Below are 23,076 nucleotides of genomic sequence, written 5' to 3' on the forward strand. Positions count from 1 at the left end.
CAGGTGTTCTCTGCGTCCAGCAAAATGACGAACGCGTCGCATTACTCCACAGCCTCAGCGCCGAAGGAGAAGAAGCAGCCCATGGAGCCGCGGCCGAGCTCCAGCATCGTGCTCCTGTCGCCAACGAACCAGGTGCTGCTCCTGCGGAGGGTCAAGACCTCGTCATCTTTTGCCTCGGCTCATGTCTTCCCCGGCGGGAACCTGTCAGACTTTCATGACGGGGCGGTGCCGCCGCCTGGCGACCTGGCGAGGCATGAGGATAGCCGGGCTTATAGGATCGGCGCCGTCAGAGAGACGTTCGAGGAGAGCGGGATCTTGCTTGCTAGGGACAAGAGAAGCACGGATGGCTCACTGCTGGTTCTACCCGCTTCCGAGCGAGATGTAATCAGGAGACGGATCTACCAGAATGAGATCAGATTTGAAGAGTGGTTGGATAGTGTCGGTGGCGTTGCTGATATAGGTAAGTGTACATCCGCATTCACATAGATACACAATTATAGGGTCTTATAGGCTGCTAACTCTATCTCAGAGAACCTACACCCCTTCACCCGCTGGATTACACCACCGGCGACACCAAAGCGCTTTACGACGCAGATGTATCTGTACATGCTGCCCGTACAGAGCTCGCCCGCCTCCTCGTCCACCCCTTCCGACCCAGCCCTGGCAGCGGCAGAGTCCGAGGCCGTCCTGCCCACGCCAGACGGCGGCGAGGTGACGACATCGGTCTTCGAGGACGCCAGCGCCTGGCTTGCGCGGCAGGGGCGTGGGGAGGTCATCCTCTTCCCGCCCCAGGCATTCCTTCTGACGCTCGTATCGCAGTTCTGCACGGGGCCTCCCCCTGCCTCCTCCGGCGCTGGCGCCGCGGCAGACGCGGGGGCGCACTATCAGGCACAGCGTCAGGCGCTTCTGGACTTCCTGCGCACCACACCGACTGCCACGAACCCCAAGGCGCTTAAGCACGCCACGTCACACATCCCCTGGGCCCAGAAGGTCATCAGCCCCGTGACCGCCCTGGTCCGGGCGGATGGCAGGGCGGTCCTCAGCCTGGAGAGGCCCGGCCCGGAGCTGAAGGGGAGCAACAGGGGCGGCGACTGGGAACGGGTCGTCCTGGTCAGGTTCGCCAAGGGCACGGCTACCGAGGTGGAGATCCGGGACCGGGAGAGCGTGTTCGAGGAGGAGAGGGCCAAGGAGAGGCAGGGGAAGGATAACGCCGAGGCGAAATTATAGAGGATTCTCGGACGGGTCAGGAGATTCGGTGCGGATTCGTCTTGGCACGTGGAACACCGTAGAGCCCATGAGCTTTGGGACGGACTATACACCATCACAGCGCAGAGCATAGAGAGACACAAGGTAATCCCCAGCGCGACCCAGACGCCTGACGACGCTTAGGCACGTGTCTGCCGTGTCTCATCCTGAAATACTAGAGCTTTCACCGTATTTTCAGCCTCCTCACCTTCGGCGGCTACAATACGGGGTTTGATAACTGCTATCGCGCCTCAAGCGGCTTGTGACGGCCAACGGCTGGGAAAAGCAAGTCCGACTATCCCCAGTCAGGTACATACGTCAGACAAGCGGGTCGGACTGAAGTTCACGGCATAAGGGTAGCCCGTGCACTGCTCAATCGTCAACTTTACCCGTGGCCGCTTGGTCGGGCCAGGCCCAGGAACAGGATGTCCCACGACGTGACAGATGTTTAGAGGGTCCACCGATACGGTCATGCCACTATTTCCAGACCGTGCACGACTAGAACAGCCAATAGTTTGAGGTCGCATAAAGGGTACCTCGATTATGTGCTATTTTCAGTGGCGCCAGAAATTTCGAGGAAGCGTCTGTGATATCTGAGCGCCGCAGTAGCTGATGCGTGTATCCTGCGTAGCTTATACTTGTGGCTAGTGGGTGTGACTTTGCCGTTTTGGGCGATCTTGATATTGATTCTCGAGATCGGCCCTGTCACGCACAGGTCCTCTGCCACTTCGTGGCTTGCGTGGGATAGGTCTCGACCACGACGTTGCTTGGGTTGGCGGCAAGACTAAACCGCACCCGGTCTGCCGGTGTGATTGAGAACATTGACATCTCGATGATATGTGAAAAGCAATTCAGCTGCTATGTATAGCCGAAAGGGGAACCTCCATTAGCGCCCATGGCGATAACGAAAACTTATGAAAACTCATCTCACTTGGAAATGCTTTCGACACTATTGGACGGCTGCCCCGTTCCAAGGTTCCGGTCAACCGGGCCTCCGGTTCTGAAATGCTGTTGGTCCCACGGTTTCAAGCATGATACCTAGGTAGTATCTGCATTTTCTACAGACGTTGACTTTTGGTGCTCAGGTTACCGCGTGAGCCGTAGGGCTGTCTTTTGAGTCACAAGTGTTTCGTCCCGATCGACCGTTTTCTTCGGCATTCTGCTTTTCGACCTGTCAAACTCGTGTTGAAGAGCGACGGCATTGCTTTTTTCTATCTAGTGGACCCAGTTGCGAGGTGCGGCCGACCGTGCCTAGGCATTTGACGTCCGAGTACCTGGCTAGCAGAGGTAAGCTTTGCCGATCCTCATTGACGTTCCTGGTGTCTGGTGCACATTAAGATGACGGAAGCTAACCGGAGACAGCAAGGCCCGCCTGCTTGACAATACTAACGCCACGATAGGTTCGTGCACTGCATCTCCCCATCTTCCCTCGCCGCAGTGGGCGACTTGTGATGGAGCGGGACAGGGTGCACTTGTGGGCTCGGAAGGCATCAGGCCGGGACGCTCGCCTTGTCACAAGGCGTTCGACTGCGGTCAGCCAACGGCGCCCGCACATGCGGGCCCTGATGGAGTGCTTATAGATCCAGGGCCCCTTGCGGCTCTGCATCTATAAGCAATCGACGGCTGCCGATCAATTTCGTCGAAAAGGGCTTCTGCTGTGTTTGCCTCGAAAAAGTCTCGCGCCTGAGACCCAACTCTGTGATAGCATCGCAGAAATCGTCAACAATGCGCGCCAACTTGCTTCTCGGGATCGCCTTCAGCGGCTTTGCCGTTGCGAACTGCAAGCCCACCGAACCCGCTGGCCACAAGTGGCAGGCCGCGAAGCGAGGCGACAGTACGTCTTGTCCCGTCTCGAATCGGCAGTAGTAGGGGATTTAACTAATAGACTATACGCAGGCCGCTCCCCTTGCCCCATGCTGAATTCCTTGGCCAACCATGGCTGGCTTCCTCGCGATGGCAAGAACATCGACCTGCCCATGATCCAGTCGGTCTTCGACGAAGCCATGGGTTTCGACCAGGACGTCTTCATCGGCATCACGGAGGCTGCGCTGGCGGTGTCGACCACGGGCAACAGCTCGACCTTCAACCTCCAGGACACTGCATACCACAATGCCATTGAGCATGATGGCTCGCTCTCGAGGAACGACATCTTCTTCGGCGATAACCTGCACTTCAACCCCCTGATCTGGATTGCCACCGCCGCGAGATACGGAATTCGCATCCCGGGCAAGTCTTCCGTCATCAGCGTAGAGACCGCGGCCCGCGCCCGCGCCGCGAGGGTCGAAGATGCGAGGAGGTTCAACCCGGCGTTCAACCTGACCCAGGCCGGGTTGACCGCTAGCTATGGCGAGACCAGTGTGCTCATGACCGCTTTCTGGGACGAGCAGGCTGGCGGAGCCCCGAAGGACTACGTGAGGGTGCTTTTCGGTAAGTTCTTTCGTGACCGCCGTGAGAGAGGAGTTGAGAGTGCAGTGCTGACCTGTCATATAGAGGAGGAGCGTATTGCCTACCTCGAAGGCTTCAAGAAGGGCCAGCATTCCTTAGCTGACTTGGTCAGCATGATTGGCGCCATTCAGGCAGTCAAGGTCTGATTGTAATATACCCTATCTGTATCAATAATTGTCATTATTTAATTTACTTCAATAATTCATAACTATCCTGTGTTTGTCGGACAGCCTTTTTGAAGGCCGTCGCTCAATATCTTTGCTTACTGAGTACATATAAGTGCATAAACCCCAATACCTCCAGATCACTGCTGCTTCCGGGGGCGATGGTGTTGGCTTCCTGGCATATAAGTGTATGGATCGTCCTCAAGGTTCTTCGCAAATATTGAGCAGCAAATACCAGCCATGGCCTTGCGTAGGTCCGGGATTTGGAGGCATCCTCCTTTGGAGGGTACCTTGAATCTGCCCGAATACTGCTCAAGAGCCAGGAAATTGGCCACACAATCGACCATCCGACTGCACTACAAGACCTTGAGCAACGAGAATGCGTCTGTTTAACTTTACTGTATCACAACCGTATAGGATGGCAAGAAATGATTTTACTCACCCCGACGCTCAAAGATTACACGTAGGTCGGCGCAAAGCTGACTAGCGTCGTGATTACTCGGTACTCGTGTGTATCTCTCGTCAATGATCACTATAAGATGGGCTGACCCGCCTAGTCTTAAAAAGTTCACATCTCTCGTTGAATCCTGCGTCGTCCCTCGTCAACGATAGATCCCACGGCGTCCCCAGCCGAAGGTCCACAGGCGGCGTCTACGCGCGCATATAGTGAAACGGTAGAATTCGCAGCCTTTTTCGTCGTACATTTAGTACCAAGGTTGAAACCTTTGATCAGGGCTTGTCTGTGTGTTCTTATCATGGACAGCACGCCCGTCTTCTGCTGGGATTGAAGCTGCACTTCCGACAAGCCACTATCGGTTGTCATGATAAGGTTTCCCAAAGGAAAGTGCCGTTCAAAGAGCCTTGGCCTGAGATGAATTCTTGCAAGTTAAAGTTTGCGACGGCCAGTATGCAGAAGGGGGTTTTTCATTGGATTTTCATTGTCCCTTTGAGTTGCGGCTTGGGGACCTGGTATCATGGACCCTCCTGTGGATTGTCCATGCTGTATAGGATGCGCCTCGGGCTCCCAATACAGGACTAGAGGTTGTGAAGGTCTATCTCGGTCGCGGCAGCGCTGTGGACGACTTCATCAGCCGCCGAACATGACGTCCAGTTGCATATCCTCTGGCTCCAGTCTAGATGTTGAAGCTTGGATAAACCGGCATGGATATGAAGGCCCAGTAACATAGAGATTTGACTAAGCCATCATGCAGCCGGATCAACTCATGGTTAAAGCACCCAGACTGACTAGTGGACAGTGGAGACATCGTCTTCCGTTATAGCAGACAGGGTCATTGCTCCTGCCAATCCTTCGGATGTTATAATACAGCCTTGTAAGTACGAAGGACAAGAATAACTGCATTTTTGGCCGCGCACACACATTTATCAGATAGTATCAACAGAAGGACAGATTGAAAGGTTGAAGGTTGTTGCCGACACTAATCAGCCCAACTGACGTGGCGCTGCTGGTGCAGCTTTGTCTCACCCCCAGCAGGACAGATAACAAAAACTAGGAAGCAATGTAACACGGATTATTTCCTCACTGGAGTAAGTCTGCAACAAAGTCTTGAAGTAATCTGCCCATCCACTGATCCGCATCCCCTTTTCACCTTTACCGCGCGAGCTCGCGCGATCCTCGCAACTCAATGTTTGCGAGAAATTTTAATACTCAGCAGATTATCTTCCAAACGATCACCACTTTTTCGTGTTTGCTATCAACAATACAGCGCATGGAGCCAGTCAAGACCAGTATGTCCATCCGGCAACCTCAATCTATGCAGCAAGACGAGAATCACATTGTCGGAAGACCGCCACCATATGAGCTTCACTTCTGGGGCGATGGACTCGCTCCGCTGAGCCCGATCCCTCTCTTGATCCATGCCTTTTTCAGCTTCTGTTTTACTGCTACGGGCGCCGCAGAGCTTGGTCGAATCGAACCCGCCTACTGGGACGACCCTATCCTCACGCAATGTTCCATGGCGATAATTTGGTTCTTCATTCAAGTTGCATCTCAATTCATCGCCCAAATTGCCTTGATCAGGTACGAGTGCCCATGGGCCATCCTCTGCGTTCTGATCACGGCCACGGTTTCCGGATACCTAGGTCTAATTCATAACGCTATCCTTGTCCATCTACCGTCGGCAAACGAGGAGGCAGAAGACCTGTTGCCGCCTTTCTTTCTCACTATCATTGCCAACGTGCCGTTGCTGTTATACTGCATGTATTCGTGTGTTGGGAGTCTGGTACCACCAGCCCATAACGCGAATCAGTGTGCTCTTTCGTGCAGCAGAATGACAGGGCCAGCAAAGAGCACAGTGGAGTATATGAAGCAGGATTGTGAAGTGGATTATTCAGAGCTTTCTATCAAGCAGAAATTAAGCAGTTCTCCGGATTGAGATACCGCCCTTCTTTGTAATTATCTTCTCTCTCTCTTTTTTTTTTCCTTTCTAATTATCACATATTGAATGCAACAAGGCCATGGGCAGAGAGAAACGTGGGTAGCATGTCGAATAGGGCCAATGTACAAGTGTGGCATGCTGTAAAACCTGGTCGATTAGCACTGCCTAATGGAGGAATTGAAAGCTTAACTTGCCCTGTCATATGTGGTGGGAAAATAGCTGTATCGCATTACTATAAAACTTAAGGAAACATATCAAGCGGAAGGTGACAAAAGACAGTACCTAGCTCCATTTAGACAGAGCATACCAGGGGATTATTCGTACCTAATATCAAGTGAGTAGATTGTAGACAATCCTTCATTAAGTATATTTATTAATACACTATACGAACTAAATGCATTAATCCCCTATGACATCTCCTCCGTCGCTGTATCTAGTTATCTTTGTTTGATTTGGTAAGGAAGTCCTAGTCTTGAGTAGGCATGTCTATTGGCCGAAATGCTGGTTTTTTTTTTCTTCTTCGGACATTATGAGTCCACGAATGCACCGACTTTTCTTTGTGGAATGCTTGTGTAATGCTTCATATCGGGCTGGCTCTTTGTATACTTATGCAAATTGGTAGGGAATAGCCTTTCTATACTACTCGCCCGGGATGTATGGCCAGTGTCCCCTAACAGATATATCATCGCCCTTAAATTAATCAGTCCTTATTCATGTCATATGGGGAAATGTAAGGCGGCGATCGTTGAGCATCCTACAGAGGCACTATATGGTGAATATTTGGCATCTAAGAGCCAACATACCATTCTTAACTTACTCTGCGCGTTTCTCATGTGATCACCTCAATGGAATGAACACTATTTGACAAAGACGGCACCCCTAGCGGGTGCCAAATGCATTATACAAAACCCTCTCGGCGAAAACCCGGCACTTGATGCAAAGATACCAGGACCAAGATATGGCGCAGGTGCCCAAAAGTAGCCCCACAAGCTGCGCATGCCATGTCCTGAGGAATTGACTCCCGATATCCTCGGCCTTGGATATTTTGAATGCGGTCTTGATAAAAATATGTTTACGTCATTCTGGGTCTCCCGGTGAGCCAGTCTTTCGGCTATCATGGCTCTCGTCCCTGATAGGTGCGCATAAGAGAAGGCCCACCGACTCCCCAAGGGCGATACGGGGTGTGGGCCCACTAACATGGGAACTGGAGACGATCCGGGGTCCAACTGCCAGCCAAACGACTGCCTCTGGTAGCATGACGAAAGGCAAAATGAGAGTTTGGTTGCAATTGTGCTAGCTCACCCGTCCTTAGACGCCGGACTCTCATACGAGCGCATTTGCCGAACCGGCAGGCTCCGAATTAACGAGATATGGAGACCGGACAGGGGAGAACGAGACACAGATGTATATATATTCCCTCTGGCTCTTTCGGTGCCGTAGGATATCATCTCATTAGTATCTCTAGACGTCAGCCTGCGAACCCATCTTACCTACATTAGGGCAGATCAAGATGTATCGCATCTGGAATATATACGGTATAGATTGTGAAGCTCTTACGTGATTGATTTGGGGCTAACAATGTCATGTCCAGTATTGGCCGCCTTTGGCACCATCGGCGGCATGCTGTTTGGGTTCGATATAAGCTCTATGAGCGCTTGGATCGGATCAAAGCAGTATCTTGAGTACTTCGACAACCCCGACTCAACCTTGCAAGGTGGTATAACGGCCTCCATGTCAGCTGGGTCGTTGGTTGGAGCCCTAGCTGCAGGTTTCCTAGCGGACAAGCTTGGCCGCCGCGGATCTCTAAAGGTTGCTGCTGTTGTCTTTGTCCTCGGAGCCGCATTGCAGGCTTCAGCCCAGAACGTCGCTCACCTGATCGTCGGCCGCGTGGTTAGCGGTCTATCAATAGGAGTCACAAGCTCACAGAGCTGTGTATATCTTGCTGAGTTGGCTCCTTCCCAGATCCGTGGCCGAATCGTCGGCATCCAGCAGTGGTCTATTGAATGGGGTACGTCGCTTCAAATGTACTTTGAAATCTTGTCTAAACTTGATCACTGATGCATAATTAGGCATACTGATCATGTACCTGATATCCTATGGTTGCGTGAACGCCATCCAGTCAGAAAACGCCTTCCGTGTCGCATGGGGAGTCCAAGGCGTTCCAGCCATCGTCCTTTTCGTTGCATTGTTCTTCTTCCCCGAGTCTCCTAGATGGCTCGCCCAAAAGGACCGTTGGGATGAGTGCTGGGAAGTTCTCGCACACCTTCACGGAAACGGCGACCGGGACAGTCCGGTAGTAATGACTGAGCTTGAAGAGGTCAAAGAGGCCGCTCGTGTGGCAGCAGAATCCGCACACATAGGATTTCTCGGTCTTTTTGGTCCCAATATGTGGAAACGCACATTGGCCGGATGCAGTGTACAGGTCTGGCAGCAATTGCTCGGAGGCAACGTGATGCTTTGTACGACATATCCAATTCCTAACTTAAAGAAAAGTGACTAACTTGGCTTTGTCATCAGACTATCTAGTCTACATCTTCAACATGGCCGGAATGGTTCGTATCCGATAACCCGCAACGTGAAGGAATTATGCTGACCTATCGAAAGAGTGGCAATGTTGCCTTGACCTCATCCATCATTCAATACGTGATCTTCCTTGTCACTACTGGAGCAATTTTGCCCATCGTCGATCGGCTAGGTCGCCGGACTCTCTTGATCGGCGGTGCTATCATCTGTTGCATCATCCACTTTGCAACTGGAGCCGTGATGGCTTCTTATGGACACTACGTCGATAGCATCGATGGTGAGTCCCATTTCGTCCGGCCACTGGCATGGCAACTGATTATTTTCAGGAAACGAGATCCTGCGATGGGAAATTGGTGGAGCTCCAGCAAAGGCTGTGATTGCTCTGTGCTACATCTTTGTCGGCATATATGGACTGACGTGGGCCCCGATTGGTTGGATTTATTGTTCTGAAGTATTTCCACTGAAATATCGTGCCGTAGGCGTCGGCCTTTCTGCCGCTTCAAATTGGACGTAAGTCGACACATGTCTGGGAAGGTTGAATATAATTGAACGCTGACAATCTGCGCTAGGTTTAACCTTGCATTGGCGTTTTTCGTACCGCCTGCTTTTACCAACATCCAATGGAAGACCTACATGATATTCGGGACCTTCTGTGCAGTCATGACTGCACACATCTTCTTCACGTATCCAGAAACAGCCGGCAAGTCGCTCGAAGAAGTTGATGAGGTGTTTTCGTCGAACATCCCTGCTTGGCGAAGCAAGGATGCCGGAGGCCGTTTCGAGGACCGGGTAGCTGCTACCGAGAAGTCTGTCGATGTCTTCCACCAAGAGAACAAGGATGCGTCCGCTGTTTAAACTTACCACAGCAATAGGTAATACAAATGCTATCAAGTGGGGTTACCCCCCCTTATTCAACCAACAAGTATGATATCTTCTGTTCGATCCGGGGCGGACATCCGAAAAAGATTTCTTGTGCCAACGCCCGGTGCACTGCCAGCAGCTAGCACTCAATGTTGAACATGTCCCCCAACACTCTGTAACTTGTGCAATCCTTCCAAATTGAAGTTCGGTATCCCAACCGTGAAGGGTGTGGAATTAGACCACAGCACTCAGTCCCCTTGAGCTCGTGACACTTCTGAGTACAGATTGGCGTACATAAGAACGCGTTAAAGCTGATTTGAAACCAAGGGATGGTGATGCAGATTATACTCGTTATATTGCTGAACTTGTGTTGTCAAGATGCTGGGTTGCTAAGGAACACCAATCATCCCCAGCTGCCGTGCCTCGATCACAATACCCGTATTCGAAGTGTGTGTTAGCCGTAGCATAACCATCCGAAGAATGGCCCGCAAGAGTTTGTAAAATGCAGTCGAGACAAATAAGGTGTGCTCGAGAGCCGAGAACCATTCGAGAGGTCCCGAAGACAGCTTTGTGGCGTGAGAAGGATCAATTCCCGGCACCGTGGGGGTTTGCAAAGTATCGGGGTCGACCCATTTTGAGTTCGCATTCATGTTGGGGCGGTTTTAAGCTGGGAATTCAGGATCACTCCCCTGGGTGTCGCAGGATTGTAGCTGAGATTGCGCGCCAATCACCAGCAGCCGGGAGCTGTGGCAGCAGCCATATTGTCTCTTGGTAGGGCAGGGGGTTCCCCGGTTGTTGAAAGCAGTCAGACGACGCAAATACGCGATGTAGGGTCCGACCTACCAATGACATCCAAGAGCCTCGAGCCGGGCGCCGCCAAGCAAGCGGTACCCCGGACTAGCCCAAACCCCTCCCGTACAAATCACACGAATAGAAAACCTGGGGTATTCTCCCTAGTCCCCAAACGTCTCTTCAACAAGATCTCCGGCGGGTTCGGGGGCAATACTGGGCAACGCCCAATGTGGGAAGGGTACTTTGGGATCCGCTACTTATGTTAGTAGATTCCATCAAAACGGGGTTTCGTGATGCTTCCCTCCTCTCCACACTTTACCATTACCGCCGGGCACGATGCTTCGTGCCGCCATATTCGGCCCTCCTGAATATGGGGCTCTATTTTGAGCAATGCTGGGCGATTCTGAGCACGATCGGCTTGGCCAATATACTTTACGGGCTCACCATTGTCAGCATCACCAAGTTCTCGACTGTTATACTCATCCCGATCGTTGTCAGCGCTGCTGGAGCAATTGCCAACGGGCTATGCCACTATGCTTTCTATGCGGAATATCCCTTGACGAACACTGCAGTTGCTTCGGGGTTTGCTGACTTCTTCTGGCTTGTAAGTTTGGATGAAACCCCTACCATACGATCTGACGAGGTCATAACATTGAGAAGATCCAAGAAGTCGGCATATCGTTCTATAGCTACGCCATTCTGATCAAATTGCTGAGTCACCGGAGTCGCCTCGTCTTTATCATATCATTCTGGACCATCGTGGCCGCCATAGTCGTCCTGCGGCTTTTCATCATGATCGGCCGAATCAAAATCATACTGAGTCCAGACACAGAGTTCCAGCGGTCTGTCAACTATCTCCATGTGGGCTATTTCTCACTTATTGCCCTACTGGAGTGTCTCAGCGCCTTCTTCCTGCTTCGCGAGTTCGCTTCAGCTCGGCGGGCGTCAATCGATGCATCGCTGAGCACAAGCCTATTGCAACACCTCATGAGAGGCACCGAAACACGAGTCGCATCGCTAGCTCTCATTGGTGTATCGAGAGCAATAACCTACGTCTTCTGCCCGTCCTTGCCACAGGCCCTGACGACAGCTGGCCAGATTGACCGATTTATTTACACGATGGAATGCATGTTTCCGATCATGATATAGTAGGCTTTCCCCAACTGGTGACGCGTTCTTTAACTAATCAGATGGGGCTTCTAGTATCGACATCTTGGCCTGCAAAATCAAGTTTACGGACCGGGACAACATGGAGATGCCACAAGTCGAGAGCTTCAGATCGGACCATGCCATCTGGGACGGTATCGAGGACATGAATCATCACGTGCTAAAAAGACATCATAGCCGGGGTACAACGGCCGAGCAAAGTTTGATACAAAAACCGCCACATGCAGCCTCTAGCTATTCGACCGGGCATGGTGTCCTGAAGACGGTTGAGATTACCATAGGGGACGACAGAACCTCAGGCCCAGATAGCCCTGTCAGGAGCATGAGTTTTCACATGAGCCATCGACCAAATTCAGAATGACGATGCATTGGTCCCGATCTCCAGAGATAATAATACCGTGCGAGGGAGACGACCTCGCTCTCGCGTACAAATGGATGCCTCCCTCTCAGGACGTCATGCTTGAAGTCGGGTGTGGACATGTTCTGACGCCAGGCATAAGAGACCGTGGGAGCTAATAGAAGTCATTACAACACGATTTCAGTTTCCAAGCAACCGGAGCGCATGGATGGTGTAATTTATTGCACCGTAGTATGCTTGCTGCACAGATTACACGACGCATTCCCAGAGTGTAGCCGTCGGTGTAGACTTGACTGGCCTGCACCACAAATCCCGGATCCAGGCATCCCCATGCCGACCTCTTCGCTCAAGCAGTCCACTTCAACAAGGACGTCTCCAGGCCAAGGTCGCCGGCCCTGTACGTGCCACTGTGGCCCCTATTGAGACACTGACTTGTCAACTCGTCCCAATGCATATCCTTCTTCGGCGACAAATCTAGGGCTTCCTTCTCTGCACACACGATGGCCACACAGCCGCCATGCTGCGCAGCCCAGCACATGCCGGCGTCAATGTGGAAGGGATCCTTCTGTTCCTTTACGAAGTTCAGAACGTCGAGACAGTCCTGGACGGGAGGACCGTCCAGCTGACCCTGCTGTTTCCAGAATTAGTCGTGGGGCCATGATGCTCTCTGGAAGACTGGGCTTCTGGCGCGTGACTTAGGCGATGCCAGGGCGATGAGGAGAGAGATTAGAGAAGTCACTCACAGCAAGGCAGCGGACTCCATCATCCGGAATCGAGTGGACGAAGAGGTTCTTGAAGCGAGGGGTGGCCTCGCTCTTGCGGAGCCAGGTAAAGCGGACAGGGGGCGCTGCCTCTGCAACCTTGTCGAAGTCGTTGGCAATATTGCCGAGGCAGGGACTGGCGCACAGCGCAGTGAGTAGAGCGATGCCGTAGAGCATGTTGACGAACGACGAACTAGTTGGCAAAGTCGTAGATCCTGAAGCTTTGTTCTGTAATGATGGTCGGTTCAAAGCCTGGAATGACAAGGCATGAGAACAGTACGTTAATCGAGGTTATGTAATAATATCGGAATGCTGGAAATATATATTCACTTTAAGGAGACTGCTAGCCTTCGTTACTAGATTAGGTGACATCCGTGAAGTTATTGCCAAGCCCCTGAGTGAATATGGCAGTTCTAGCGAAACCCATTCACTGCTACTCGCTCCCAACATTCACATCAGATGGAACACCTCCCAGTTGAAGCTTTCCTTCCAACATATTGTACAAGACCCGCTGATATCTGGTCACTAAGCCAATGGACGGAGGTGGTGAATCATGTAAGGAGCAAGACAGCCACAGTTGTGCAAAGTGTAGTTGTGAATGGTACATTTCTATGGTACACTCTATCCATTCGCCAGCTCCTTTGGTACATACATAGTATATCTGCTTCTGATCGCGTAGCATCGACTACGGCCTCGCATGGTGATAGTGCCATGCCGATGGACGAAGGTTATCAGATATCCCAGGGATCTGGGAACCTTTAGCTGTCGCCTTGGCTGCGTCCGAAACGCCTGCAGCTTCTCTATCATACACATGTTTCGGCATTGCTTAGACTTGGAGCTTCTAGTGCTTCCTCTCAAAACCAAGATCGCCCGTCACATCTCTGTTAGCTTGACTCCTTCTGCCTCGCGCGCTCCTCCTCCTCAGGCGTCCGCGTCTTCAGCTGCAGGGCATGGATGCCACCCTCCACGGCCATTTCGTCCTTGAGCAGGGCGTAGACCATGCGGTGTCTGGCAGGCTGCATCTTGGACTTGAAGGCGTCGGAGGTGATCTCGAGGCGGAAATGGGTCTCCTTGGACGTTGAGCCCTGCATGGCCTTGTGGTGGGAGTGCAGATGCGAGTCATTGTAGATCTCGAGGTGCGTGGGGGAGAGGGCAGCGCCGAGCTTAGCCCGGATTGCGTCCTCCATCGGAGTGTGGGATGGGGAGGCGGCAGACGACATGGCGGCGGAGCAGCGGGCGAGGCCCGACGGGGTGAAGTGGGAAGGGGAGCCGGAGGGAGCGGAGAGGGCCCGAAAAGCAGAAGTCCTGAGGGCGGTGCCTGAGCCAGCAGCAGCAAAGGGGCGCATAGATAACCGGGTTAGCATACCGTGGCTTGCGGGGCGGGCGCTCTGCGGGCGTGTGTGAGTGAGTGAGTGAGAGAGTGTGTGCGTGTATGCGAAAAGGGGGCTACAGCATACGCAGGACCCCCGAAGATCGACAGTCCGATCGAGGGCGGGCGATGGTGGCGTGTCGGTAAGCGTCCGGGGTAAATGCCGGGCTGATCGGAACAAAAAAAAAAGAACAGTGGCAGCAGTGTCAATCGCCTAAAAGACGGGAGCCCAGAGCACCTGGTCTGGAGCAGGGGGAAGCGAGAGAACACCTTGGGGCCTCGAGCGCCTATGGCCGGGTCGGTCTGGTGCGGCTGGGACGGACCGAATTTTACAGCGTTGGCAGCGTTGGCAGCGTCCAGGTCCAGTGCGTCTTATGTAGCTGTGTTCTCCTGGGCCGCTGATTTGTCGAGAGGCAGCGGGATGGCGATGAGTCGAGTGACGTGACGTTGATTGCTGGGTTGAAGCTAATAAATTTGGCAGCGGGGAGCGAAATGAAATAGACACCGGCCGGTTCGTCTCGTCGCGTCTCGTCTCGCCTTTTCTGTCCCGCCGTTGCACTTCGACCTCGTCTGCACGTCACAACACCACCTAGCCACTGGGCTTTGGAACCCTTGCAGCCGTTTCGTTTCAGAGAGCACCGACGTTGCAGCGCAGGCTTCTAGTATCCGACAGAACATTTACCCTTACCGACAGACAGAGGGACAGGCAGACCCGGCCACTGTCCGGCAGAGCCCGTCGGGGGTTTGGGTATCTCGTCTCGATTGGCCTAGCATTTCCAGCCAGGCCGGTGTCCAGCGTCCAGCGTCCAGAGTCCAGCGTCCACCATCCCCACGCTCAGCCGGCTTCGGGGCCGATGGGCATTGGATTGGCTGGCTGCTCTCGACCCAGGACTTCCAATCCACCAGTCCATGTCAGCGGTCGGCTTGGCGAAGCAAGCTGTGGCCGCGCTCAGCTCAGATCCGATCCCACCGACGCGCGAGCTGCAGGCTGGGCAGTCAGTGGCCAGTGGCCAGTGGGTAACTGGGTGGGCACGGCACCCAGGCCACAAGCCGTAAGCCGCACGATTTGCCCCTCCTAAGTTTAACCTCCGGCCTTGCTCATAGGTGCTCCGTAATTGATAATATCCGCAAGCTATACTGTTGCACTGTACACTATTCCTTCGCCTTTCCCTTTTCTCTTATTTCCTTATATACCCCCTCGTAATGTGGATGTGTCATGGAGGGCTTCTCTCTTCTTCCTCCTCTCCTTCGTTTCGCGCCTTGACGTCTCCGTCCCTCGCACGCACGTTCCTTGCTGCCGCCGCCGCCTCTGCTGCTTCTGCTTCTGCTTCTGCTGCTACCACTACTGCAACCACATCTTCCACCGCCGCTGTCACTCCTTACCGGCGGCCGTTGCCGAGACCGCTTCCTCGCCTTCACGCCAGGATGGCCTCCACCCTGCCCCGACTCCCGCTCTTCGACGCCATATCGAAGCACGACCCAGAGTCCACGGCCGTCGTGCACTGTCTCTCCGGGCGCAGCTTTAGGTATGGCGAGCTGCTGCCGGACGTCGCGCGCGCACGCGACAGGATTCACCAGGCCGCCGGCAGGTCGGACGTCCGCGGCGAGCGCATAGCCTTCCTGGTCGAGAACAGCTATGACTATGTCGGTACGCACGTTTGATGCCTTCGTCCGGCGTCTAGCACCCCCATGGCTGACAACCCACGGCTAGTCACACTCCTCGCAGTCCTTGCCGCCCGCGCCATCGCCCTGCCGCTGTCTCCCCCCTTCCCGCCGGCTGAACTGCAGTACATCCTCTCGCACTCCGAGGCCCTCCTGCTTCTACACTCGCCCAGATATGCGACCAAGGCCCAGGAGGTCCTCTCAACGCCCTTCCCAGACCCGTCGCCCAATCCCGCGCCCCATCCGCATCCGAAATTGTTCGAGCTACCAAAACATCTCGGCTCTACTTCTAGCCCCGAGGCCGTGACCTTGTCCGACGATGTGGACTCCGAAGGCGCCGGCATGATGCTCTACACCTCGGGCACCACCAACCGACCGAAAGGAGTGCTTCTACCCGAGACGGCGCTAACGGCGCAGTGCCAATCCCTCATCTCGGCCTGGAAGTATACCCCCGACGACCAGTTGCTGCACGTCCTGCCGCTGCACCACATCCACGGCACCGTCAATGCCGTGCTGACCCCCCTGATCGCCGGCAGCGCCATAGAGTTCCTGTTCCCCTTCAACGCCGACACCGTCTGGCGGAGGTTCGCGACTCCCTTCCTCAGCAAACCGCAGACCAATGGCATCCACACACCACCCCTGACCAATGGCGATGCCGCGGCGCATGCAGCGACGGAGGATAAGTACAAGAACATGTCCACTGCGCCCATAACCTTTTTCACCGTCGTGCCGACCGTCTACACCCGCCTCCTCTCCACGCATCCCGGCCTGCCCGAACCCGTAGCTACGGCGGCGCGGCAGGCGATCTCGCCCGCGCACATGCGCGTCTCCATCTCGGGGTCTGCCGCCCTCCCGACCCCCGTGAAACGGGCTTGGAAGGACCTTTCGCACGGCAACGTGCTGCTCGAGCGGTACGGCATGACCGAGGTGGGCATGGCGCTGTCCTGCGGCCTGTCGTCCGTGGACCGCGTGGACGGCTCCGTCGGCTGGCCGCTGCCGGGCGTCGAGGCCCGGCTCGTGGACCCGGAGACCAACGTGCTGATCGCCGAGGGCGAGGAGGTCGACGGCGAGGGCCGCGAGCGCCAGGGCGAGATCCAGCTCCGCGGGCCCAGCGTGTTCCGGGAGTACTGGCGCAACCCGGCGGCCACGGCCAAGGAGTTCGTCGAGGGCGAGGACGGCGCCGGCAAGTGGTTCCGGACGGGCGACATCGCGGTGCGGCGGCCGGTGGGCGGCGGTGCCGGGGCCGGGGCGTCGGGCGGCTGGGCGCGCGGCCCCATGTACTTCATCCTGGGGCGGCAGAGCGCCGACATCATCAAGTCGGGCGGCGAGAAGGTGTCGGCGCTCGAGATCGAGCGCGAGCTGCTGTCGCTGCCCAACGTGGCCGAGGCCGCCGTGCTGGCCGTGCCCAGCGGCCGCTGGGGCCAGAAGGTCGGCGCCGTCGTCGTCCTGGCCGAGGGCGAGCACCGCGCCCGCGGCTGGAAGCCCATGGACATGCGCCGCGCGCTGCGCGACCGCCTCGCCAACTACAAGATCCCCCAGGTCCTGCGCGTCGTTGACGAGATCCCCCGCAACGCCATGGGCAAGGTCAACAAGAAGACCCTGGTGGCCGCCGTGTTCCGCGACGACTTTAGCGGCGACGAGATGTGAGGATGGAGACGAGGCACGGCGGGACATGCATGAATCTTGTCCGGCATTCTCCGACAGTCCGTTGTCAGTTGGAGGGGTAGAGCGTGGAGTTAGGGGAGGTGGCACGAGGGTGAGAGGATGAGAGAGAGGGGCAGAGAGCACCGAGGAGCGCATCAACTCTACGTTGCCCTGTCTGCGTAGGATTGGCCCAGGAAGAGATGGCAAAATAACCGCGACAAACTCTAGAGGCGGCAGATGCGAGAAACAGGGGAGGATGGGAAACTGTATATAGGAATGACACCACACATATGGGTCTTGAGTAGACTGGGCCGACTAGACTCTCACTGATCATCCAAGACGGAGAGCAACATAGAAACCTACCAATCTAGAACCAAAAAAAAGTTAAGTTGGCCTTGACCTGGGGCAGCGACAGCATCAACGAGGAAGCCCCCACGGCTTGCAGCGCACGAAATGGGCACCAATGCGGTGATTTGTGTGTGTTGTGTGTGTATTACTCGTAATAGCAGGGGCGCAATAAACCCTCCAGACATGACGACTTATCGAAATCTATGCTAATTGATGAAAAGAGCCGTGCCAAAATTTCCCAGCCAGTCATTTCGCGTTTCTTACTCCATCCCCCTTTTCCTTTCGCTGGATGACGGGCAGGCTTATGCGTTATTGGCATGATACAAAGTCCATCTCACTGTAAGAGGTGCCGACTGCTCGAGCCCTAATACATGCCAGGGGTGACATGCTGGGGCCATGGATCAAAATCGAGTAGGTACATTCTCATACCCCAGGCATTAACCTGTTTTGAGTGTATATGCAGTGCGGGCACCATTCTCCTCGCCATACCGCTCCTCCTCACGACGGCGGGTTGTCGGGTTCGCAGGTCGCCGCTTAGACGGTGAACTTGGACTTGGCACGGGTGCTGCCGCTGTGGGCGGCATCCGTGTGGCCCGAGAACTCGACGAGCTCGCCCTCGGGCACCTTGAGGATGGCCTTGAAGCGTCTGCCGATCTCCTGGAGGATCTGCTGGCCCTTCTGTGGGGGGCGGCCCTTGCCGCCGGCGACGTCTCCGTCACCGCGACCGGGAATGGGCTTACCAATGGTGCGGGTCCAGACGCCGACACGGAAGAAGGCCTTGCGCACGTTGACGACGACGCCCATGACCTCGCCGTCGTCCTCGTCCTCGAGCATCTCGCCGATGGCGGCCATCATGGTGTGCAGCCAGATGTCGTTGATATCGACACTGCGCTTCTCCTTGAAGGAATAGGACCACTTGCCGCCGTGCTTATTCTGCGGGTCTTCCCATTCCGGGCGCACGCCCTCCTTGAAAAGGTGATAGTCGGACTTGAGAGCGAGGTCGCTGACAGGTGCGATGTTGTTCTGAAGAGAAGGGGAGGTGTTAGTCGGGGGGAACAATACACGACGGCGCGCGGGCCTGGGCGGGCGAGATGGTAGGAACTTACGTAGATGCCCCAGAACTCCTCGACCGAGTTGAATGTGATGACTTCCTTCAGCAAATCGTTCCAGTTGTCGCCCTGAATAGAGCCCGAGTTAGTACTTCAATGTCCAATGTTCACAGACGTGTGTCTAATTGGGCAACTGCATACCTTGCCGCTGGAGGGCTTGGTGAACCAGAGAGTCCACTTGTTCTGGAGCGGGTGCTTGACGTTGAAGTTGTCCTTGTCGTGGAAGACGGTAACCAGCTTGCCGTCCATGTCGGTGGCGGCGGCGGTGCCGTTCTCGTTCTCAGCGCCGCCCGGCGAGACGGGGATGGTCTTCAGGTCGACTTGCTCGGCCATGTTGGGTGTGGAGGTGGAGGTGGTGGTGGTGTGAGGAACCGGTGAAGGTGGAGGGAGGAGTTGATGAGATGGCGGTTCGACGATGAACCGGCGGGTGATGGAGGCGAGACGGATGAACGAGGTCGTCCAAGGGCTTCAGGCGCAAACTCGAGGAAGGCGCGGCGTGGAGATCAAGGCCGTGGCAGTGGTGCGGGTGGTGACGGTGGTCGTCGTGATGGTGATGGTGATGGTGGTGGCTTTGGGGGGGAATTTATTTCGTCGTGGGGCAACGGCGGAGGGAGTCGCCGCGCGCTGGAGGTGGTGCGAGGAAGGACCGACGGGTGGGAGTCGGGCGGCTGGACTGCGGACTGCGGACGGCGGATTGCGGACTGCTGCTCGCGGGAATGGGCGAAGACGATTGTATGTATCCTGGCCTTTGCGGTGTAGATGAGGGTCGATCGCGACTTTGCGCCAGGCAGAGCCACTTCAGTAATGTCGTCAGAAAAATTATTGAGTGTCACGGAGTTTTCGCACGTCTGAAACTTTGAGCCGGAACCTTTAGCCCACTACGAGTTTAGGTACTTGGTACCTAACCTGCCTGCCTTCCTACCTGCCTACCTGCCTGTCTGGTACCACGGTACCTCAGTACCACAGTAGACTTTTTGCTTGGGCGGCTGGGATTTCGTCTGGTGCCAGCAAGGCTCCCAAGGCTCCCGAGTCCATTGGATGGGCAGGCGAAGGGTGGGGCTATGGGCTGGCTGGCCTGCGTGCACGGATCTTTCATGCAGATTCCCAATTATCTGTGGGTCGAGGCTGTTGATGGGAACATGCTTTCACGGTTCACATGTGTAAGTCAGCGTCGCTATACCTACTCCAAGCGCCTGTTTCGCACACATACCTAGGCACACAGTTTTTTTCTTCTTTCCCACCTTTGAGTCTGGGTTGATCCGTGGAGGAACGGATCTAAAGATGGAGACATGGCTGGGATAAGTTTCACTGCTATTGACTCAGAAAGGGCTGGAACCAAGGAAAAAGGGTATCTTTTATTCGTGAGCCATCGTATAACTCGTCGTTCCGAGCCAGAAGAGAGAAGGACTCATACATCCTCAACCAAATCCTAATTAGCCCAAAATGTGCCTCAACTGCCTCTTTTTTCTTCCTGGCCAGATCGCGGCGTAGCATTGACAGGCGCAGAGCTGGCGACACTGATATCGTCATTAATCCGCCCTGACTTCAAGTTTACTAGATACTTCTCAAACTTTTCGCTTCGCTTGGCCGGGTTTTTCCGCAGTCTCATCTTGGACCCAAGATACAGTCCAGTCGATCTGGGCTCCCCACTCGCGCGAGGCGCTTTATTCTCTGCCTTGGAGTTGACAGCACGATGGCTTCTAACATTGCCATCTGAGCGTGGTAAGTGAGTCTCCTTGGTTGCTCTATCAAGAGAACCGCGGGATGATCTCTTGGGCGCAGGTTCCTCAAGTTCCTCGTCGTCGTCGTCGTCGTCGATGTCGTCGTCTAAGCAGCGTTTGCGAGACGGCTTGGATACTTGGGGTGTAGGAAGCTTTTGCGCAACCGATGGTAGTTCGTCCTCGGATGGAACCGCCTCGACCAATGGGCTTCGCCCATGGACTCCGATATCTTGATCCACTTCAGCTCCCGGGAGCTTAGCAGCATTCGCTTCTCCCACGACGATAGAGTCTCCTGGGGCCTGTGGATGGCCTTGAATGCCACGTTGGATGGTTTCATCCTTTGAAGGAGCTTCCTCGACGGTTTGCTCATGTATTGGAACTTGCTCGGCCGGAACCAGGGCAGGCGTCGTTTCGAGGGAAGGGTTCTTCGAGCGGCGTCTTGCTCTGACCTCGTCTGCGTAGAAGGCCAGGGCGGCTTCAAGCGTGTCTTTTGTAATGATCTTGGACGTAAATAGAGCTTCATCGACTCGGTCCATATACCACTCAATCGCAGTTAGTTCTTTACCGGAATCTTCGGAACTCTCGATATACGGCATGTAGCCGTCGGACCAAGCACGGATGAAATCATCATACTGATAGCTGGCAAGAGCCCGGCGCCGCTGTAGCACCTGGATGGTAAGACAAGCATTCACAAAATCTCCAACACTTCCGGTATAGCTTGGATAAGAGACCGAGTATTGGATGAAAGGCGCCGCGAGTTTCGCCTCTGGCAGCGGCAGTGGAGACGGGGTTTGATTCGCTGGAGCATATTGCTCAATTGCGCGACCGCGGGTGCCAGTCGGGGAAGGCTGTTCTACTACTTGTGGTGAAGCTGGCCTATATTCGGGGGAATGTTGTCGAATATCGGGACTGCTGCGAGTTGGTGTTTTACTCATCTGGTCCGATGGGGTATTCTGTCTCGACTGCATATTCAGACTTCGAGAGACCCGAGGTGTCTCCATGATGGTAGATTTGATTGGCATGCCCTTGGGCGACTTGCTTGGGCTATGCTCCCATCCACCGGTGCCCGTCGCCGGGACAATGGACGGGGACGAGTCCACAGATGACTGTGAATCCAGTATGCCCACATCATAGCCATGTCGTGCCCTTGGTGCAGGAGGATGCATCCGCCCCGCCACCGCCGTCGTCTTGGCTCTCGAGCCTGCCACGCGGCGCTGGACGGTCTGAATGCTCGCCAAGTTGCTATACGGCCGCGTGCCTGTGTTTCTGGCTTGTGGCTCCGAGACAGAGCTGTCGGGCTCGAATGTACATGGGACCTGCACCTGGGCCGACGGCGGCGTCGGGTTCAGCTCGCTGACTCTTTGCAGTGCTGGGAGCTGTTTGGTAAGAGCATTCGGCGCGACCACCTCCAATTCTTCCTCAACGTCGAGACTACTGGACGGGAAGTCGGTAAAGGCTGGCCTCTTCTGCACGTTTGCAGCATCCAGAGTGGGTCGTAAAGGTGATCTCGCCGGGACTTGAGACATGAAGGGCTCTGGAGCGATGTGCTCGGCAAAAGAGTCTTGCAAGGGGCTCTGGGATTGGAACCTTAACGTCTCTGCTTCGATTTGACGCTGTGGTTCCGGGCTGGTTTCCCAGCCCGAAACGGGTGTTCCTGCGTCCTCATCGGCGGCCGTAGCACCATCCTCCGATCCAAGTGGTGGCAGCCCAGGAGACGATGGCGTCTCTACAGGGCCATCTTGAGCGGCTTCTGGGCCCGGCAGCCCAGCCTTGTTGATCTCAGTTTGGCGCTTGTGAAAGTTCCTCAAGTTCTCCAGGATCTCTGGTGGCAGATTCACGCCCGGCTTTGGTTGCCGACGCAAGTGCTGAGCCCACGAATCAGCTTGGTCTAGCAGCTGCTTCTGTTTGCTCTGAATCCTGAAGAGGCGCCTGGGAAGTCGGTTGTCACCCAAAAGGTCCGACTGGGTGGGCAACGGGGGCGAGCTGGTACGGGTGGGCGTCACCATGATGGCAAGGGCTGCTGGGTGCGCATACTAGAACTACTGAGGACCGTCGGGTGGCCGTATCTTGCTAGTAGTGGGATGTAGAGTGCAACGATGCCTGCAAGCACACGGGTGGAACGGTGTCGGGCCCAGAGGGATGCTCAGGTCAGGTATCCCCTTTGCCATATGTGTGAGGTTGCACCCGGAAACGCGTCGGTGTGAATGTGGCTACGGACACGCGCCGCGGGGTTGACGGGGTTGACACACCTTTGACACCTTCTCACGTGAAGCAATCTCACGGTTTGCCTGCCGACTTTGAGGCACAGTGCGGCCCCCCGGCTTTTGCCCCCCCCCCCCTGTATTAGCGGCCGTTGTGTGTCTCCAGCGGGGCAAGACAGCGAAGTACAGCAAGGTACAGCACGGGACGCGACCTATGGAACGGCATCTGCCGCCGATAAGCTTCCCCAAAACCGGGTTCCGCCTCTATCGGCCGGTCGAGCTCTTGAAGCTTCCCAACCATACCATCACC

At 55.1% G+C, this 23,076-nt stretch overlaps 10 protein-coding genes across 10 annotated transcripts; 6 read left to right on the forward strand and 4 right to left on the reverse strand.

The window, feature by feature from the left end:
- Positions 1–24: 24 nt before the first annotated feature.
- JN550_009148 (uncharacterized protein) lies at positions 25–1,227 on the forward strand (the record flags this gene model as incomplete). The annotated part of the gene is made up of 2 exons (XM_049321188.1): positions 25–460; positions 530–1,227. The coding sequence occupies 2 exons, from the start codon at positions 25–27 to the stop codon at positions 1,225–1,227; spliced, it is 1,134 nt and encodes a 377-aa protein (XP_049168983.1).
- A 1,743-nt stretch (positions 1,228–2,970) lies between these two features.
- On the forward strand, positions 2,971–3,836 carry JN550_009149 (uncharacterized protein; the record flags this gene model as incomplete). Its single annotated transcript, XM_049321189.1, has 3 exons — positions 2,971–3,079; positions 3,142–3,672; positions 3,736–3,836. The coding sequence occupies 3 exons, from the start codon at positions 2,971–2,973 to the stop codon at positions 3,834–3,836; spliced, it is 741 nt and encodes a 246-aa protein (XP_049168984.1).
- A 1,766-nt stretch (positions 3,837–5,602) lies between these two features.
- Positions 5,603–6,247, forward strand: JN550_009150 (uncharacterized protein; the record flags this gene model as incomplete). The annotated part of the gene is made up of 1 exon (XM_049321190.1): positions 5,603–6,247. The coding sequence occupies one exon, from the start codon at positions 5,603–5,605 to the stop codon at positions 6,245–6,247; it is 645 nt and encodes a 214-aa protein (XP_049168985.1).
- A 1,513-nt stretch (positions 6,248–7,760) lies between these two features.
- On the forward strand, positions 7,761–9,628 carry JN550_009151 (uncharacterized protein; the record flags this gene model as incomplete). Its single annotated transcript, XM_049321191.1, has 7 exons — positions 7,761–7,785; positions 7,842–8,258; positions 8,320–8,709; positions 8,768–8,802; positions 8,855–9,050; positions 9,100–9,283; positions 9,343–9,628. The coding sequence occupies 7 exons, from the start codon at positions 7,761–7,763 to the stop codon at positions 9,626–9,628; spliced, it is 1,533 nt and encodes a 510-aa protein (XP_049168986.1).
- Positions 9,629–10,796: 1,168 nt separating this feature from the next.
- Positions 10,797–11,954, forward strand: JN550_009152 (uncharacterized protein; the record flags this gene model as incomplete). The annotated part of the gene is made up of 3 exons (XM_049321192.1): positions 10,797–11,030; positions 11,087–11,574; positions 11,630–11,954. 3 exons carry the CDS (start codon positions 10,797–10,799, stop codon positions 11,952–11,954), a joined length of 1,047 nt encoding a protein of 348 aa, XP_049168987.1.
- A 343-nt stretch (positions 11,955–12,297) lies between these two features.
- JN550_009153 (uncharacterized protein) lies at positions 12,298–12,889 on the reverse strand (the record flags this gene model as incomplete). The annotated part of the gene is made up of 2 exons (XM_049321195.1): positions 12,298–12,582; positions 12,695–12,889. 2 exons carry the CDS (start codon positions 12,887–12,889, stop codon positions 12,298–12,300), a joined length of 480 nt encoding a protein of 159 aa, XP_049168988.1.
- A 707-nt stretch (positions 12,890–13,596) lies between these two features.
- JN550_009154 (uncharacterized protein) lies at positions 13,597–14,058 on the reverse strand (the record flags this gene model as incomplete). The annotated part of the gene is made up of 1 exon (XM_049321196.1): positions 13,597–14,058. The coding sequence occupies one exon, from the start codon at positions 14,056–14,058 to the stop codon at positions 13,597–13,599; it is 462 nt and encodes a 153-aa protein (XP_049168989.1).
- A 1,448-nt stretch (positions 14,059–15,506) lies between these two features.
- Positions 15,507–17,390, forward strand: JN550_009155 (uncharacterized protein; the record flags this gene model as incomplete). The annotated part of the gene is made up of 2 exons (XM_049321197.1): positions 15,507–15,729; positions 15,793–17,390. The coding sequence occupies 2 exons, from the start codon at positions 15,507–15,509 to the stop codon at positions 17,388–17,390; spliced, it is 1,821 nt and encodes a 606-aa protein (XP_049168990.1).
- Positions 17,391–18,269: 879 nt separating this feature from the next.
- JN550_009156 (uncharacterized protein) lies at positions 18,270–19,093 on the reverse strand (the record flags this gene model as incomplete). The annotated part of the gene is made up of 3 exons (XM_049321198.1): positions 18,270–18,758; positions 18,842–18,913; positions 18,986–19,093. 3 exons carry the CDS (start codon positions 19,091–19,093, stop codon positions 18,270–18,272), a joined length of 669 nt encoding a protein of 222 aa, XP_049168991.1.
- Positions 19,094–20,294: 1,201 nt separating this feature from the next.
- Positions 20,295–22,571, reverse strand: JN550_009157 (uncharacterized protein; the record flags this gene model as incomplete). Its single annotated transcript, XM_049321199.1, has 1 exon — positions 20,295–22,571. The coding sequence occupies one exon, from the start codon at positions 22,569–22,571 to the stop codon at positions 20,295–20,297; it is 2,277 nt and encodes a 758-aa protein (XP_049168992.1).
- Between the last annotated feature and the right edge of the window lie 505 nt (positions 22,572–23,076).

Source organism: Neoarthrinium moseri, assembly GCF_022829205.1.
Source record: "Neoarthrinium moseri strain CBS 164.80 chromosome Unknown scaffold40_Wmoseri_CBS_16480, whole genome shotgun sequence".
Taxonomy (NCBI): domain Eukaryota; kingdom Fungi; phylum Ascomycota; class Sordariomycetes; order Amphisphaeriales; family Apiosporaceae; genus Neoarthrinium; species Neoarthrinium moseri.